Raw genomic sequence first — 14683 nt, 5'->3', positions numbered from 1 at the left:
ATCAGCCCCATTTATAGACACCCGTGCAAATATTTACAGTGTGCCCGCCGTGACACGTCTGGCCCTCCACAGCGAAGCGCCGAGATTCAGCCCTGCCCAAATGCTAAAAGAGCCTGTGTTCTGCCTGTCCAAAGGGGGAACATATGTTTCTTTCTTTTCATCGTGAGAGAGAGAATGAAGAGAGGGAGGAAAGGAAGGAAGCAGGGCGTATCAGTCCGTTGATCAGTGCGAGTATGAGAGCCGAAAGTGTGCTGAGAGGGCCTCTGTGTACACATGTGCGGAAAGTATGGACTCGAATGAACGATGACGATGGCTAAGCTGCTTATATTGCTGCCGATTTATTTTTGCAACTGTTAGTGAGCTGCAGTCGGATGGGTTTACACCAGGGTTGCCAGATTTTTGCAAAAAAAAAAAAAAACTAGTCCAATGCTAAAAGTAGCATTAACACAAAATATGCACACAAAATACATATTTTACATCACTGTATGCGAAAGCTACTATGGTGGAAGCCTGTATGCTAATATTGATTGTATTCATTCATTCATACTTTTATTTTATTTTCGACTCAGTCCCTTTATTAATCTCGGGTCACCACAGTGGAATGAACCGCCTAATATTAATTGTAAAATAAGATTTTTTTAAATAAATATTCAACATATTTGTTAAACCTCTAAATTAAGTGGCTTTTGTTTATGGATTATAGCATGAATTATTTGCTGTTATTATTATTTAACAAAGATGGAGAGTCCTGTCAGTCCGTTATTACACAAACGAAAGCAGCCTCTACTGCTAGCTACTAGCAGTGTACTCTGTTTCATCATCCAAGCACAGTTTTAATCAATGGTGGGATGTATGTTTGGTAGAGTAAAATATTCGCAATCATGTTAATATAATTCACTTTCACATACAATCACTGGCCACTTTATTAGGTACACCTTACTAGTACCGGGTCGGACCTCCTTTTGCCTTCAGAACTGCGTTAATCCTTCATGGCGTAGATTCAACAAGGTACTGGAATTATGCCTCTGAGATTTTGGTCCATATTGACATGATAGCATCACACAGTCCCAAAAGTGCTCTATTGGATTTAGATCTGGTGACTGTGGAGGCCAGTCAACAGACCAGGAAATGTTTTTCCAATCTTCTATTGTCCAATTTTGGTGAGCCTAAGCGAATTGTAGCCTCAGTTTCCTGTTCTTAGATCAGTGGTCTTCTGCTGCCCATCCGCCTCAAGGTTAGATGTGTTGTGCGTTCAGAGATGCTCTTCTGCATACTCTGCAAAGTAACCCAATTCTGCAGTAAAACCACTGACTTGGCAACCCTGGTTTACACTGTGTAAGAGCTATTGCTAAAAGTTATAGAGCAGATGAGAGTAATGTCATATTGGTTAATTTCCTTTATATTATAACAGAATTTGCAGCAAAAATAGTTCATGTCTGGGTTTGCACTGCAGTCTGGTGTAGATTAGCGATGGTCATTTGTAAACATTTAGTTTGTTGTGTCTGTCTTGTAACAAATAATCTAAAGAATTGTGAAATGAAATACTTGTAGGAGGGATTTGAATTAAAGCTAACTCAAATGAACAAACTGACTTGAATAACAAATGATTCTGTGATTCATTAATTGAATGTCGTGATTCAAATGATTCATTTAAAAATACTAAGTCATTCACAAAAACAAACTGTAAGGCTGTTTATGAATCACTTATTGAATCATTTACTGATTTGCTCAAAACTAACCACTAATTTAAGAGACTGTCTTTATGAATCATCAAATCATTGACTGTTATATTCACACGTGTATTGCAGTATGAAAATACTAATATATTATTTGAAAAATAACAAATATTATTCAGTTAAAGATCCCGTGAAGTGCTTTGAAATGTGCAGTTTTATTTGATGTTTGACGTAATCTCTACTGAAACATTAGGAGAGGGTGTGACAGTGTAGCTCCACCTTTTAAAACAGCCAATAGCGTTTGGTTTTGGCTGAGCTCAGGTGAAACAAATGAAAAACAAATGAGGGCGGGGCATGTCAAATACTAGAGAGCATTTGATTCGTCAAGATTTGATGGGAAACTGTAGTATGAGGTGACACGAATTAAACCGCTGATCCATTTCGGAAGTAACGAACTACAAGCTTTACTTGTTGGTATGAGTTTTATATCTTCTAAATGTGAATTCTGTCAGTGTTTTAGTGTGCACTAGATATCTTTAAAACTAACAATACTGATACTCACTTAAAAAAATGATTTTACAATTTTTATTTCATGGAATCTTTAAAAACACTTTAAATTATAATAAAAGTTTCATTATTAGGATGTACAATAAAAGTGTTTCTCAAGAGCAATGTTAGCATTTCTTTGCATTTACTTGTTTATACATAACAATATATAAATATAAAAATATCTGATTAGCAGTCTCTACTTTCGTGACTTGAAAATTAGTTTTTGAGCAAGAACTTTGTGTTTCAGAGTATTTAAATAATTTAATTTAATAATTTTTAATTTTTTTTTATTTTATCAAGTTGTATATCATGTATATCATGTTCAATGCTCATTTCCTCATGATGTCTGTGTGTATGTGTGTGTATGATGAGAGGGATCCACTCTAATTAGTGTGTCTCTCTGTGTGTGCGTGTGTGTGTCCTGTGGTTATGATATCATTCTCACAAAAAGTCGACATTCCTGTCTAAGTGCCCCCTTACCTATGAAATATTCATTCCTCCATAATAGTTCAGACAGGGTGAATGTAGACAGGGCAGATGTAGGGTTTGACCCCACAACCATCCAGGAGACACACTGCTAACGCTAGTCTGTACGACTTTACAACCGCATTAAGAAGATATACAGTATGTCACACTGAAAGACTTCAGCTTTAACACAGAACACTTAGTAAAAGTGAATGAAAAACGTCTAGGCATAATTTACTGTCTAATTTGTTACAGCAATCGAGATGTCAGGAGCTTTTTTATTGCATTGGAAGGAGTACAGGTATTAAAAACAAACCAAAAGTACACAGAAATAACTATTTATCAATTCAATTAAATGAGAGAGGGAGACGTTGTGTGGAAGCAAATGGAAAATCTAGCAGAAATATTACCCCAGGGGTAAAAAAAAAAAAAAAAAAACGTGGAGTGATGTATTGCCCTTGGGCGAAAGAGAGGGCAAGAACACACAAAATCCATATCAGAGCGTCTGTTATCCCTCTATATCTGAATAAAATATTCAAATATAGCCATTACTCTACATTAAAAACCACAAAATGTTCGCATGTTCCTCACACACACCACTGATACTCACATTAAACTCATCCATTAGAGCCGAGCAGACTACACGTATGATGTGCGTGTGTGTGTAATGGCTATTGAAATGGGATGGCAACTTATTGTCTGTGATAAACACACCCACACACACACACACTCAAGGTTTTTCTTGGTGATTTCCTCTGTGGATCATCAAGCATTACGTGAGTCACGACTGAGTACACAGCTCTGTCTGAAATTCATAAGCTCTTTTCCAGACCCGTTTTACTCAATATTTGTGTACTTTCACGCTTATTAAAACATCATGTTGTTAGCTTTGTGAAATGCTGATGTCAAACATTATTGAAATCATTTGCGAGTGTGCTCGTTTGGCTATGTGATGCTGCTTTAGTTTGGTTTTAGTGTATTTTAGAGTGTGTGATTTTATGTGCATATATGTCCTTTTTTCCAAAGGTTGAATTCTGTGAATTATTAGTAAGGATATTGAGCTATTTTTTGACTAAATATATCAGTGTTAGATCTATTGACTGCATTTTTACCATAATTACTGTATAAATATTAGGGGTTGGACAAGACGCTTACTCTACAAAATGAGACGAGACATGAGATTGGGTTCACAAGAATGAGACAAGACGAGATTTTTACACTTTTTTTTTTAATGAAATCTTCAATGATGATATATATATATATATATATATATATATATATATATATATATATATATATATATATATATATATATAAACAGCAAATATATTAAGGTGCTAAGTGTAATTTACTTTTATTTTAATAAATTTTATGCTGTAAAGGACATCAAATCAAATCACTTTTATTGTCACATCATCAGCAGCACGTGTGCTTTGATGAGTGATAAGCTTAGGTCCTGGCTCCAGACAGTATAAAATACAGACAGTGCAAATGCAACGACAGTGCAAAATACAGACAGTGCAACATGCAGACAGTGCAAAATACAACGACTGTCCAAAATACAACAGCATACTCCCAAAAAAACAGGACAATGTAAAATTGACAGCAATAGGTACAGTGAATAGGTGTCCACATACAGTAGTTGTAGGGCATGCAAACATAAGCTGGAATAGTTGGCGGTTCATTCTGCTGTGGCGACCCCTAATAAATAAAGGGACAAAGCTGAATGAAAACGAATGAATACAGTGTTTAAATATGCATAATACAGTATACAGCAGGGCTATTCAACTGGCTATTCAATCATTCATAAATTGTTATTTAACATAAATATATATATAGAAATATTATATTAATATAAATATATAGTATATTAATATAAATATAAAGTATTTATTATGTCTATGGTCCCGCCAAAAATGCGCATTCCTAGGTAAATTATGTAGCCTGCAACACGCATACAATGCAGAGCTTTGCTTGTGACAGATAGGGCTCCCTCCATGACAGGGAAACTGAATGGTTAGGCAGCACGTTGGTATCAGCATATATTTACAAAAATCATGTGACACTAAGTAGCAATGCTGCATTGCTTTGCATAACAGGAGTAGATTATATGTTCAAATACACTCAAATAGAAAACAGTATTTGAAATTATAAAAGTTTTCCACAATCTTACTATTATCATTATTGTGTTTTTTGGCCTTTTACATTAAATAGCAGATGATACCAGAGAAAGGATTGAATCTAATGTAAATTTGGTCACTCTTTATTTTAATGGTCCATTTGATGAATTTAAGTTACATTGCATCTACATGACAACTAATTCTCATTAGATTATGAGTAGACTGTTAGGTTGGGGTTAGTGTAAGTTAATATGTACTTGCAAAGTTTCTTATAGTCAGTTAAATGTCTGTTATGAGCAGTATCAGCAGATATTAAGCAGACAGTCTACTAATACTCAAGTGGACCATCAAAATAAAGTGTTACTGTGAATTTTCTTTACAAACTGAAGGATGATTCAAGACTATGTTCTGCTTCATTATGCCTGTATACTATCATTATACTATAATAACCCATTGTAGGGCTGTACAATATGACAATGTACTGTACTGTATATCATATTGACATAATAAAAAGTCTATCATTTCATATTATGCTATTGTTTATTTTGTGGTTTCACCAACTGCATTATTTACGATAATACTTTTTTACCATTTGGATGACTGCAATCTTACATGCCACCACAGGGATGCAGACTGAAACTGAATGGTGAGAAAGTTGCAAGCTTAAAAATACATTTTATGTTGTGCCTGTAATCATTTGTTTTAGGCGTGTCATTGATATTTGTTGTTATTTGTTGAAAACATTTTCAATTTGTCCTGAAAGTGACAAAATAATCAAGCATAAATTAGTTAATTTCTGAGCATATACTTTAAAACGTTAAAAAAAGAAGAAATGATCCTTTCCATGTTGTCAATAACGGAATTATATTTACAGAAAATGTACTATATCATGATCAGAAGAGGCGGATTTAGGCATGGGCAATGTGGGCGATCGCCCAGGGCAGCATCTTGCTAGGGGCAGCATGGAGACATTCCTCCAACTCGCCTCCCCCCTGCTCTTCACATTTGTCAATTTTGTCCGTGACGCTCATCACCCCCACCCACCCTCCTTTTCACTTTCATCCTCGAAAGGGCAGCACGAACACCATGAGGGTGGCATGACTGTCGTTTGCCCAGAGCCTCAATTAGGCTTGCGCCACTACTGATGATCAATGTTGGGCATGTTACTTAAAAAAGTAATTATTTATAGTTACTATTTACTTGTCACAAATTGTAACTGAATTGCATTATAAAAGAAAATATTTTATTTATTGTGTTACTTTTTTAAAAAGAAAAAATGTTTAAAAAAATTACAAAGTGTATGTTGAATACAATGGACACTAAACGGACCAAATTATTATCATAAAACATTCTACACAATTTTATATGGTAGCTGTGGGACAATGTGAGAGACATGAGGCCAGCAAATATGTCTAAATTAAATTATGCTTTTTAATTAATGTAACAAAAAGACAGTATAAATATTACAGTAACGTTATTAATAAACTAAACTAAACTACTTTTGGTGGTTTTAATGCAGTGGATCCGTCTACGCATTTGAAAGCGTCACCTGCGTTTTTCGCCAATCATCATCAGATATGTTGTTGTCCCATCCCTACACACCCACACATGCCAGTAATCATCAGTCATGTGCCTCATACACACCAGAGCAGCCCAACAGAGACTCAGATTGTAAATTATTCATTTAAGTTTCTTCGGCTTAGTTCCTTATTTATCAGGAGTGGCCACAGCTGAATGAACTGCCAACTATTCTGGCATATATTTTTTGCACAACATATGCCCTTCAAGCCACAGCTAAGCACTGGAAAACACCTATACACTCGCATTCACCCATACAAACAGACAACTCATTCATACAAACTCCACACAGAACAAATCTGGGCCAGCCAGGACTCGAACCAGCAACCTTCTTGCCATAAGGCGACAGTGCTAACCACTGAACCACACTGCAAATTATATATTTAACTATATACAATTATTTAACACCACATTTTATTGTCAGTAATAGTAATGGCGTTGTAACGGGGGTAACAGTCATTTATTTAATTTAGTAATTCAGTTAGTAACGCCGTTTATTTATAACGCCATTATTCCCATCACTGATCATGATATATATCGTTATCAGGATATGAGATAACCTGTAAGGTGATGATCATGAGACTTTTAACAAATCGGCAAGCCTTAACACACTGCACTTCTTTCCATCTCTCTGTAGGTCACCGCGTGAAGCCGGATGACCCTCATAAGCAGTTCTCCGACCGTCTGAGTGACATCGAGCGCTTCCAGAGAGCCAGCCTGAGGATGAACCCTGGAAACGGTACCACCCGGCCCCACCAAACCCATTACAGCCCCTCCAGCACCACACAGATCCCAGGTGCGTGTCTTGTCCCGGGATGCCCTACAAATGAGGTGTATGTGTTGTGTTTGAGTCAGACGTCACAACAACTCGCAAGTCGACGTCTGGAATCTAGCAAGCCCTCTCGATTTCGGCTCCCACGTCAGTGTGTGTGATAGTGGGCGAGGATGCGTTCTCAGATGCATGTAAAAGACCTTTGAGCATGATGTCTGCTAGCAAAACAGCAAAACTCTCACACTCTCAGAGGCACGTATGCAGTATGCTTACAGACTGTCGTTCTATTTTCTCTCCCGCTCGCTCAAATAGACACACACCCAGGCAGATTTCACACCCCACCCTCATATATGTGTGTGTGTTGCTGAAATGTGCTTCTTTTATTCTTTCTTGTTTGCTCACTGTTTCTGCAGCGTACACTGAATCACTCGCATTTCGAAACAACTCAATCTGGTGTGTGTGTTCACGGTCATCTGAGCAGTCCTGACTCATGTTTCAATCAGAAAGCTGTGTCCCAATTCATCACTATGCATTGTGTGCTCAATCTTTTAGTGTATTCATATTTTATACTTATATTTTGTCCTACAAAATTGGAGTCTGATAGCCTCACCGCCTCCAGTACATAATCGAGAACACTAAATTTGGGCTTCCACAAGCATGTCCATTAACACTAGAACTACTGAGACATTGTTTGTAATTTAATCATTTTGTTCAAATGAAGTCTATATAACTACAGTGTTTTGACTTAAATGTGTGTATCTGTCATTCTAACATTGTTATTAGTATTATGTTGGTAGTATCTCCACCTTGAATGGCCATAACAGTCAGGGGTGCGTTTCCCAAAACCATCGTTAGCCAACTAAGGTCGCAAGTTCTGTCGTTACATAGTTTGTTGATTTGCCGTTTCCCGTCGCTCTAACTAACATTCGCAAACTACGTCGCAAACTTGAGCACTCACAACTACACCTCTGGAGCTGTAGTTTGAAACATAGTTCCTGGCTGTGTTCTATTCCCACTGTAACTCTCCAGAAAATGTGTTACAAAACACACTCCACTTAATGTATAAAAATGACCAGTATTTTATCAAACACATGAAACAGACCAAAAAAAACAATACCTGCACAAAAAGATTCCTCTTACGCCTGCTACTGCTAAACATTCATACACAAAAGAAATTGGGAATCAAACGTCACATTTGACAAGCTAAATTTCATCCTAGATCATGCTAATATCGTACACTACACTTCTTCAGTAAAGTCTAAGTCAGATACGCGACTGGCCTGAACTGTGATATGCACATTAATATAGCAGCATTTTTTATTGACACTGTATAACAGTAATTAATATTTTTACAGTACTGTGATGGTTGGGTTTAGGATTGGGGTAAGCGTTAAAAATACAATTTATTGGGTAATTTAATAGAAAACATAAATAATACTCGGTACAACTGCTGTTTTTACATTACTGTGAGGGTTGGGTTTAGGTTGGGGTGGGGGGTAAACGCTAATAAAATACAATAAATGGGAAATTTAATAAATTATATAAATAATTCTCAGTAACTTTCGGCCGCAACCATATCCGACCTAGCAACAACCTTCTCCCGGTTAAAATGACAGTTTGGCAGGTTAAAACAAATTTAAACACGGTATAAAAAACACACTCATTTAATTCATGTACATTTTATAACAAAACTCATTTCACCTAAATTACAAATCTTTCTACTTTGCACACATTTCCCTACCGGACAGGAATAAATGCCTACCTCGATCTGTTCTGTCCTCCGATAGACTGAAGCAAAGTGCGTGGTATGTCACTGACATCACTGCAGAGACGGACGTCAATGACATCATCACGCCGACACGTCAGAACAAAAAATAGAACATTTTCTCTTTCGTTTTGCACAGATTAATTACCAACAAAACAAATTTGAATTTATAATAAAAACATTTATAATAAACAATTTATAATAAAAACAAATTCATTTAATACCTGTTACATTGTCTTAACTGCAAAATTCTTCCCGTGCTCTGAAATGTTCGCTCCCTGAAAAGTCCCACAATGTTTTGTAAAAATCAGCAAGCGACGATAGGCACTATGCCTGCTTAACGGAAATTTGGAAACGTGAAATATGAATAACGTGACCCAAATCATTCATTCATTCTCTTTTCGGCTTAGTCCATTTATTTATCAGGGGTCACCACAGAGGAATGAACTACCAACTTATCCAGCAAATGTTTTACGCAGCAAATGACCTTCCAGCCACAACCCAACATTGGGAAACACCCATACACTCTTGCATTTACACACATACACTACGGCCAATTTAGCTTATTCAATTCACCTGTACCGCATGTGTTTGGACTGTGGGGGAAACCGGAGCATCCGGAGGAAACCCACACCAACACGGGGAGAACATGCAAACTCCACACAGAATACCAACCTACCCAGTCGGGGCTAAAGCAAGCGACCTTCTTGCTGTGAGGCGATGGTGCTGCCCACTGCGCCACCCTTTCCACTTTTTATTTAGACAAAAAATATGACAGAAATATGAAAGTTACTATACAAATTGGCATGCACCTAAACTCTCATAGTCTCATCATCTAAGATCAAGGCTTTCAAAAGTTCATTAGGGTCGTAAACTTATGAATTTATTCGTTACTCTTCTCAACTCAGATACTGTTTGTAAGCTGGACACTCGGTGAAAGGTTGTATATCAGACATTAGATTTGTTTAGATTGGCTCTGATTTTGTCATTTAGTTAAACAGTTTTGCCTTTTTTGTTCATTCTTGTTTGCTTACCGCATCTGTAGTGTAGGCAGAATCGCTCATATTTTGTAAAAACTCAAACAGAGTTGGCGTGTGTTTACGATTATCTAAGCAGTCGTGGCTCGTGATCTATCAAAAAGTGGGAAAGACTAAATACTCCCAATGGTCAAATCAAGGCCCGCTGTAAAGCTTTCATCTTTCTGTTATTCTTTTGGCTTTTTGTTAAATCCATAAGTTGACTTAAACCTACACATATTATTTGTATGGCTACTGTTTTATTGACGACTTTGATATCATGAGTTACAGATGTTTTAAAGGGGATCTATTAAGCAAAAATCACTTTTATAAGAGGTTTAAACACAGTTGTTGGGCAAAAGTGTGTGAATATAACCAGCTTGTATTGGTAAAAGTTTATTCATTTTACTTTCTTATAATCACACTTGATAAAAACAGTCTGCCGAAACACTTTAATCGATAATCTCCTTTGTACGTGTCATCAGAGGGGGAAAGCCCCGCCCATTAGTGACAATCTCTCCCTCATTAGCATAGGACATTAGTCATGTTTTTGAATCTGCCACTATGCTGACACAAAGGCATTTGTAGCTCCGCCTTTTTTTTTTTTAAAAGAACACAGTCTCATTTGAATTTAAAGCAACAGTCACCGAAACAGCACAATTAGGATTAAAGCTTAAAAGGGTCAGTTTTAAAGAGTTATGAAAATAATTTTCAGAGACTTTCCAAGACTTATTTTACATCTTTTGAAAAGAAGCGTAAAGTAGATTTAAACAGTGGGTTTAGAGAGGAATCCAACACAATCTCACAGCAATTCGTAACTTTTTCATTTAGTGGCTAATTCGTATGAATTCGTACGATCTAATTCGTACATTTTAGTACGATTTGCTCATCCCCCAATGACGGCTCCTTTTTAAAATCTTACAATTTCTTACGACTGAACTCGTACGAATTCGTACGAATTAGCCACTAAACTGCCAAAACGTAAAATACTTACATTTTCTCTATTATTCTGAGATCAGGCTGGAGGAATCACATCATTCAGTTCAGCGACCTCTAACGGACATTTCATGAGTTATGAGACCCTATCAGATACATTTGGCCTAGACAAGCAGGATTTTTACAGATACTTTGCAAGTTAAAGATTAATAAAAAAAAAAAGTAAAGTAAATTTAACGATGATTGTAATTTGATCACAGTATTTTCTGATGCATACATAAAAAAAGAAAACAAAAAACTGGTCTTTAAATTATATGAATGCATACATAAAAGTTAGATCCATTCATCAATTTACATAAAATAAAAATCTGAGCGAGAGATATATGAAAGTTTTGAGAGAGTTTGGATGGAAAAATCTGATAAGGTTCTTTATAACTCCTAAACTGTCTGCATTGCGTATGTGAGTTGAAAGTTTGGGCTCTTGTTAAAGACAATGTGAAACCTCAATGGCTAACCATTTTCACGTTTTTTTGGGCTCATCCCAAAGTAGAGACTAAATAAAAAAGATAACTGGAGAAGAATTGCACTAATCATTTATTACATTATACCTTGGGAAAATACCAGATATTATTACAATTATTGACAAAAACTTCACTCAAATACTTTTGGTAAGTAGCAGAAAAGCCATAATAACTTGAAAATGGGTTAAGTTGTTGGTTCATTCTGCTGTGGAGATCTCTGAAATAGAGACTAAAAATTGATGTGTACGTGTCGAAGTGTACGTGTAAGGTTTGGTGCAGTCTCGGCACGGTCGTATAGCCCTCGCCATACGCTGACGCTGACACGCACTTCTCAAGAAATGTAACTACACCTCACAACACAAAAAAAGCCGTAACTCAAAAATGGTTTCAGGTTGATCCTCCAACAAGGGCATAATAAATAAGAATTGTAAAGGAAATGTGTGGAGAGACTGACTTTTAACCTAAGATAAAAAAAAAATGCAACAAGTATTGGAAAAAATGGACTCATGTCTATGTAAACAATGTGTGATAATGTGCTTCAAATGGATTATGACTTGATTTTATAACCCATATGACCACCGCTTTGTTCTTTGTTTTTATCAAATTTTTTTCTTCTCCCTTTTTTCGTACAACAAAAAGTAAAAAAGAGGCATAATAGGTGCCATATAACAAAACATTATTATTTTGTTTTATGCTATAAATGACTGATAATATTTGTTCCAAATTTCACATAAACTAACTACAGTATATTATAAATATATTATAACTATTTTATTTATTATTTATTTTTTAATATGAAAAATGAAAGTGCGTTAAAATTGCAAATCTTCTGTTACTATTTTGAAAATACAGGGTTATTCCACCCATATGGTAATCTCTAAACTCTTCTGAAGTTAAAAGATTAGTATTGTGGGAGAGACAACATGGCGGCGCATTGATTGGAAGTACCTATTCACGCTCCTACAGAAATTCAATTTCAAACAGCCACAAACTGAACAAAAATATAGCTACCAAACCACTGTAATGTCAAAAAACTCCAAGATAATATGACATCGCGTACAACAAAGTTTTGTATTGTGTATTGTGTTGTCTTATATTAGTATTGTGTTGTCTTAAAAATGAATATAAGTGTCTAAATACATGGCGGCCTTTCATTATTTGATGTAACAGGTTTAACAACAAAAACAACACTTTTTTAAATTTTTTAAAATTTAGAAGAAATGTCAGCAGCTTTTACAGAAAAAATGTAAAAACACATAATCAATCACCAAAAATACAGATTTCTTTAAACTGACCCCTTACATTAGGCAGATTTGTCAACATATACAGATATATAATTATGTCGTCTGGCTAGTCATGATGTAATGGTCAACAGGAACCCTTACTAATGCAGCTGCTTTCGTAACCTTAATTATTTGTGAGCGGTTTATCCACTGTAAGCTGCTGAATTAGAGTGTTTGGATGCTGTTTTTTAGCTTGAGGTTTTTGGTGAATTCCTCCATCAGTTTGACCTCATTTCTGAATGCATTCCTCCAAAACCAAATTCTTTGACTCATCCAGAGAGATTTACACTTATCACATTAGGGGTCTCAGTTATTAATGTGGAGTGTGTACAAAATAGGGCCGGAAATGTGTACATTCGACACTTCCCAAGCAAATATTGTGATATATATTAAAAAAAACTCTAAGTAAATATATTTAGCAGTAAATATTGACTAATTAAAACCACTTTAAATCACCATATGAGCCAAAATCATTCATAAGTTTATATATTTATAATTACTTATTCTGGTGTACGTTCGCTTTTAGGAAGGTTTCTATGCAAATATTATAAATCAGACCGCAGGAGAGGATGAACTACAACTAGTGTCTCTCTGCAGGCGGATTAGGAGAGGAATTATGTTTTCATGAAGCTGTCAGAAACACACACACACACATACACACACATCTGTAGCAGACATAACACATTAACAGAGCTTTAGCTGTCGGGAGTCTGCGTGTCTGTCACTGCTGTAGGCCTGCGTCTGTGTGTGTGTTTGTGTGTGTGTGTGTGTGTGTGTGTGTGTGTGTGTGTGTGTGTGTGTGTGTGTGTGTGTGTGTGTGTGTGTGTGTGTGTGTGTGTGTGATACATCAAAACCTCACTGTTATGTCTGATATTAACATAGTTATCTCTCACCTTAAGGCACTGTCTCGCAAACTTCATCTTTATATCTGAATCTTTACACACACACACACACACACACACACACACAGACACACACACACACTCATTCTGTGCGGTATGAGGTTTGCAGACAGACATGTGTAAAATAGACTTGTTTAATCAGATTTATTACCTTCATCTTAGGATAATTAGATGGTCTCTCATTCCACCTGAGTGATGCAAACTGTGTGCATGTGTGTGTGTGTGTGTGTGTGGTGTTGATTGCATCATACTGGAGTCTTGAGGTTTGCAGATTGTTGATGACTGTAAACAGATATTAAGTTGCAAAATTCACAGCACAAACGCAGACGTGGTTCATACTTAAACAGATTTGTCAACGCACACAGCGTCGCTCCGCAAAACACACACATACTGTACACACACACATATACATACATCTATTGTCATGCTGGTGGAGCCGGGAGGCGTATTAAAGTTGGCTTTAGTTAACATGCTGGAACACGCTTCTGACAGAAATAAAACAAACAGGGGATATATGAGGAAAAAAGTTTAGTGGAGGGGAATAAAAGTAGAAGTGCACTGTACAAAGAGATGCGGGCAGAGCTGGGGGGTGTTTATCCATGCACTCATGCGTAACCCACACACAGACACACACACACATTAAATACAGTGCAAAAGATTAGTGAGTTTGTCTAAAGATTTCCCCTTTTTTTTTTACTTATAATATATACACTCACCGGCCACTTTATTAGGTACACCTTACTCGCTGGGTTGGACCCCCTTTTACCTTCAGAACTGCCTTAATCCTTCATGGCAGGAGGCCATTTGAGTACAGTGAATGGATCCATGCTTACATGTTTTTGAGGTCAAATTCTGACCCATACCATACGAATGTTGCAGCAGAAATCGAGACTCATCAGACCAGGCAACGTCTTCTGCAGACCTCGGTTGAAATGAGAGATTATTTGAGTTACTGATGGCTTTCTATCAGCTCAAACCAGTCTGGCCATTCTCCTCTGGCATCAACAAGGCATTTGCAACCACAGAACTGTCGTTCACTGGATAATTTATCTTTTTCGGACCATTCTCTGTAAACTTTAGAGATGGTTTCGCATGAAAAT

At 36.5% G+C, this 14683-nt stretch overlaps 1 protein-coding gene across 18 annotated transcripts in view; it reads left to right on the top strand.

Moving 5' to 3' along the window:
• runx3 (RUNX family transcription factor 3) overlaps positions 1 to 14683 on the top strand; it is a 269009-nt gene that overhangs the window by 230583 nt on the left and 23743 nt on the right. For 15 of the 18 annotated variants that reach the window (NM_001362344.1, NM_131604.3, XM_073919902.1 and 12 more), the window contains 1 exon segment: positions 7026 to 7184. The exons of the other annotated variants lie outside the window; for them this stretch is intronic. In NM_001362344.1, coding sequence (NP_001349273.1) covers positions 7026 to 7184 — 159 coding nt within the window. 18 annotated transcript variants of the gene reach the window in all.

Source organism: Danio rerio, chromosome 13 (assembly GCF_049306965.1).
Source record: "Danio rerio strain Tuebingen ecotype United States chromosome 13, GRCz12tu, whole genome shotgun sequence".
NCBI lineage: Eukaryota > Metazoa > Chordata > Actinopteri > Cypriniformes > Danionidae > Danio > Danio rerio.
Note: the sequence above shows the minus strand (reverse complement) of the source record. Positions and strands in the feature narration are given on the sequence as shown.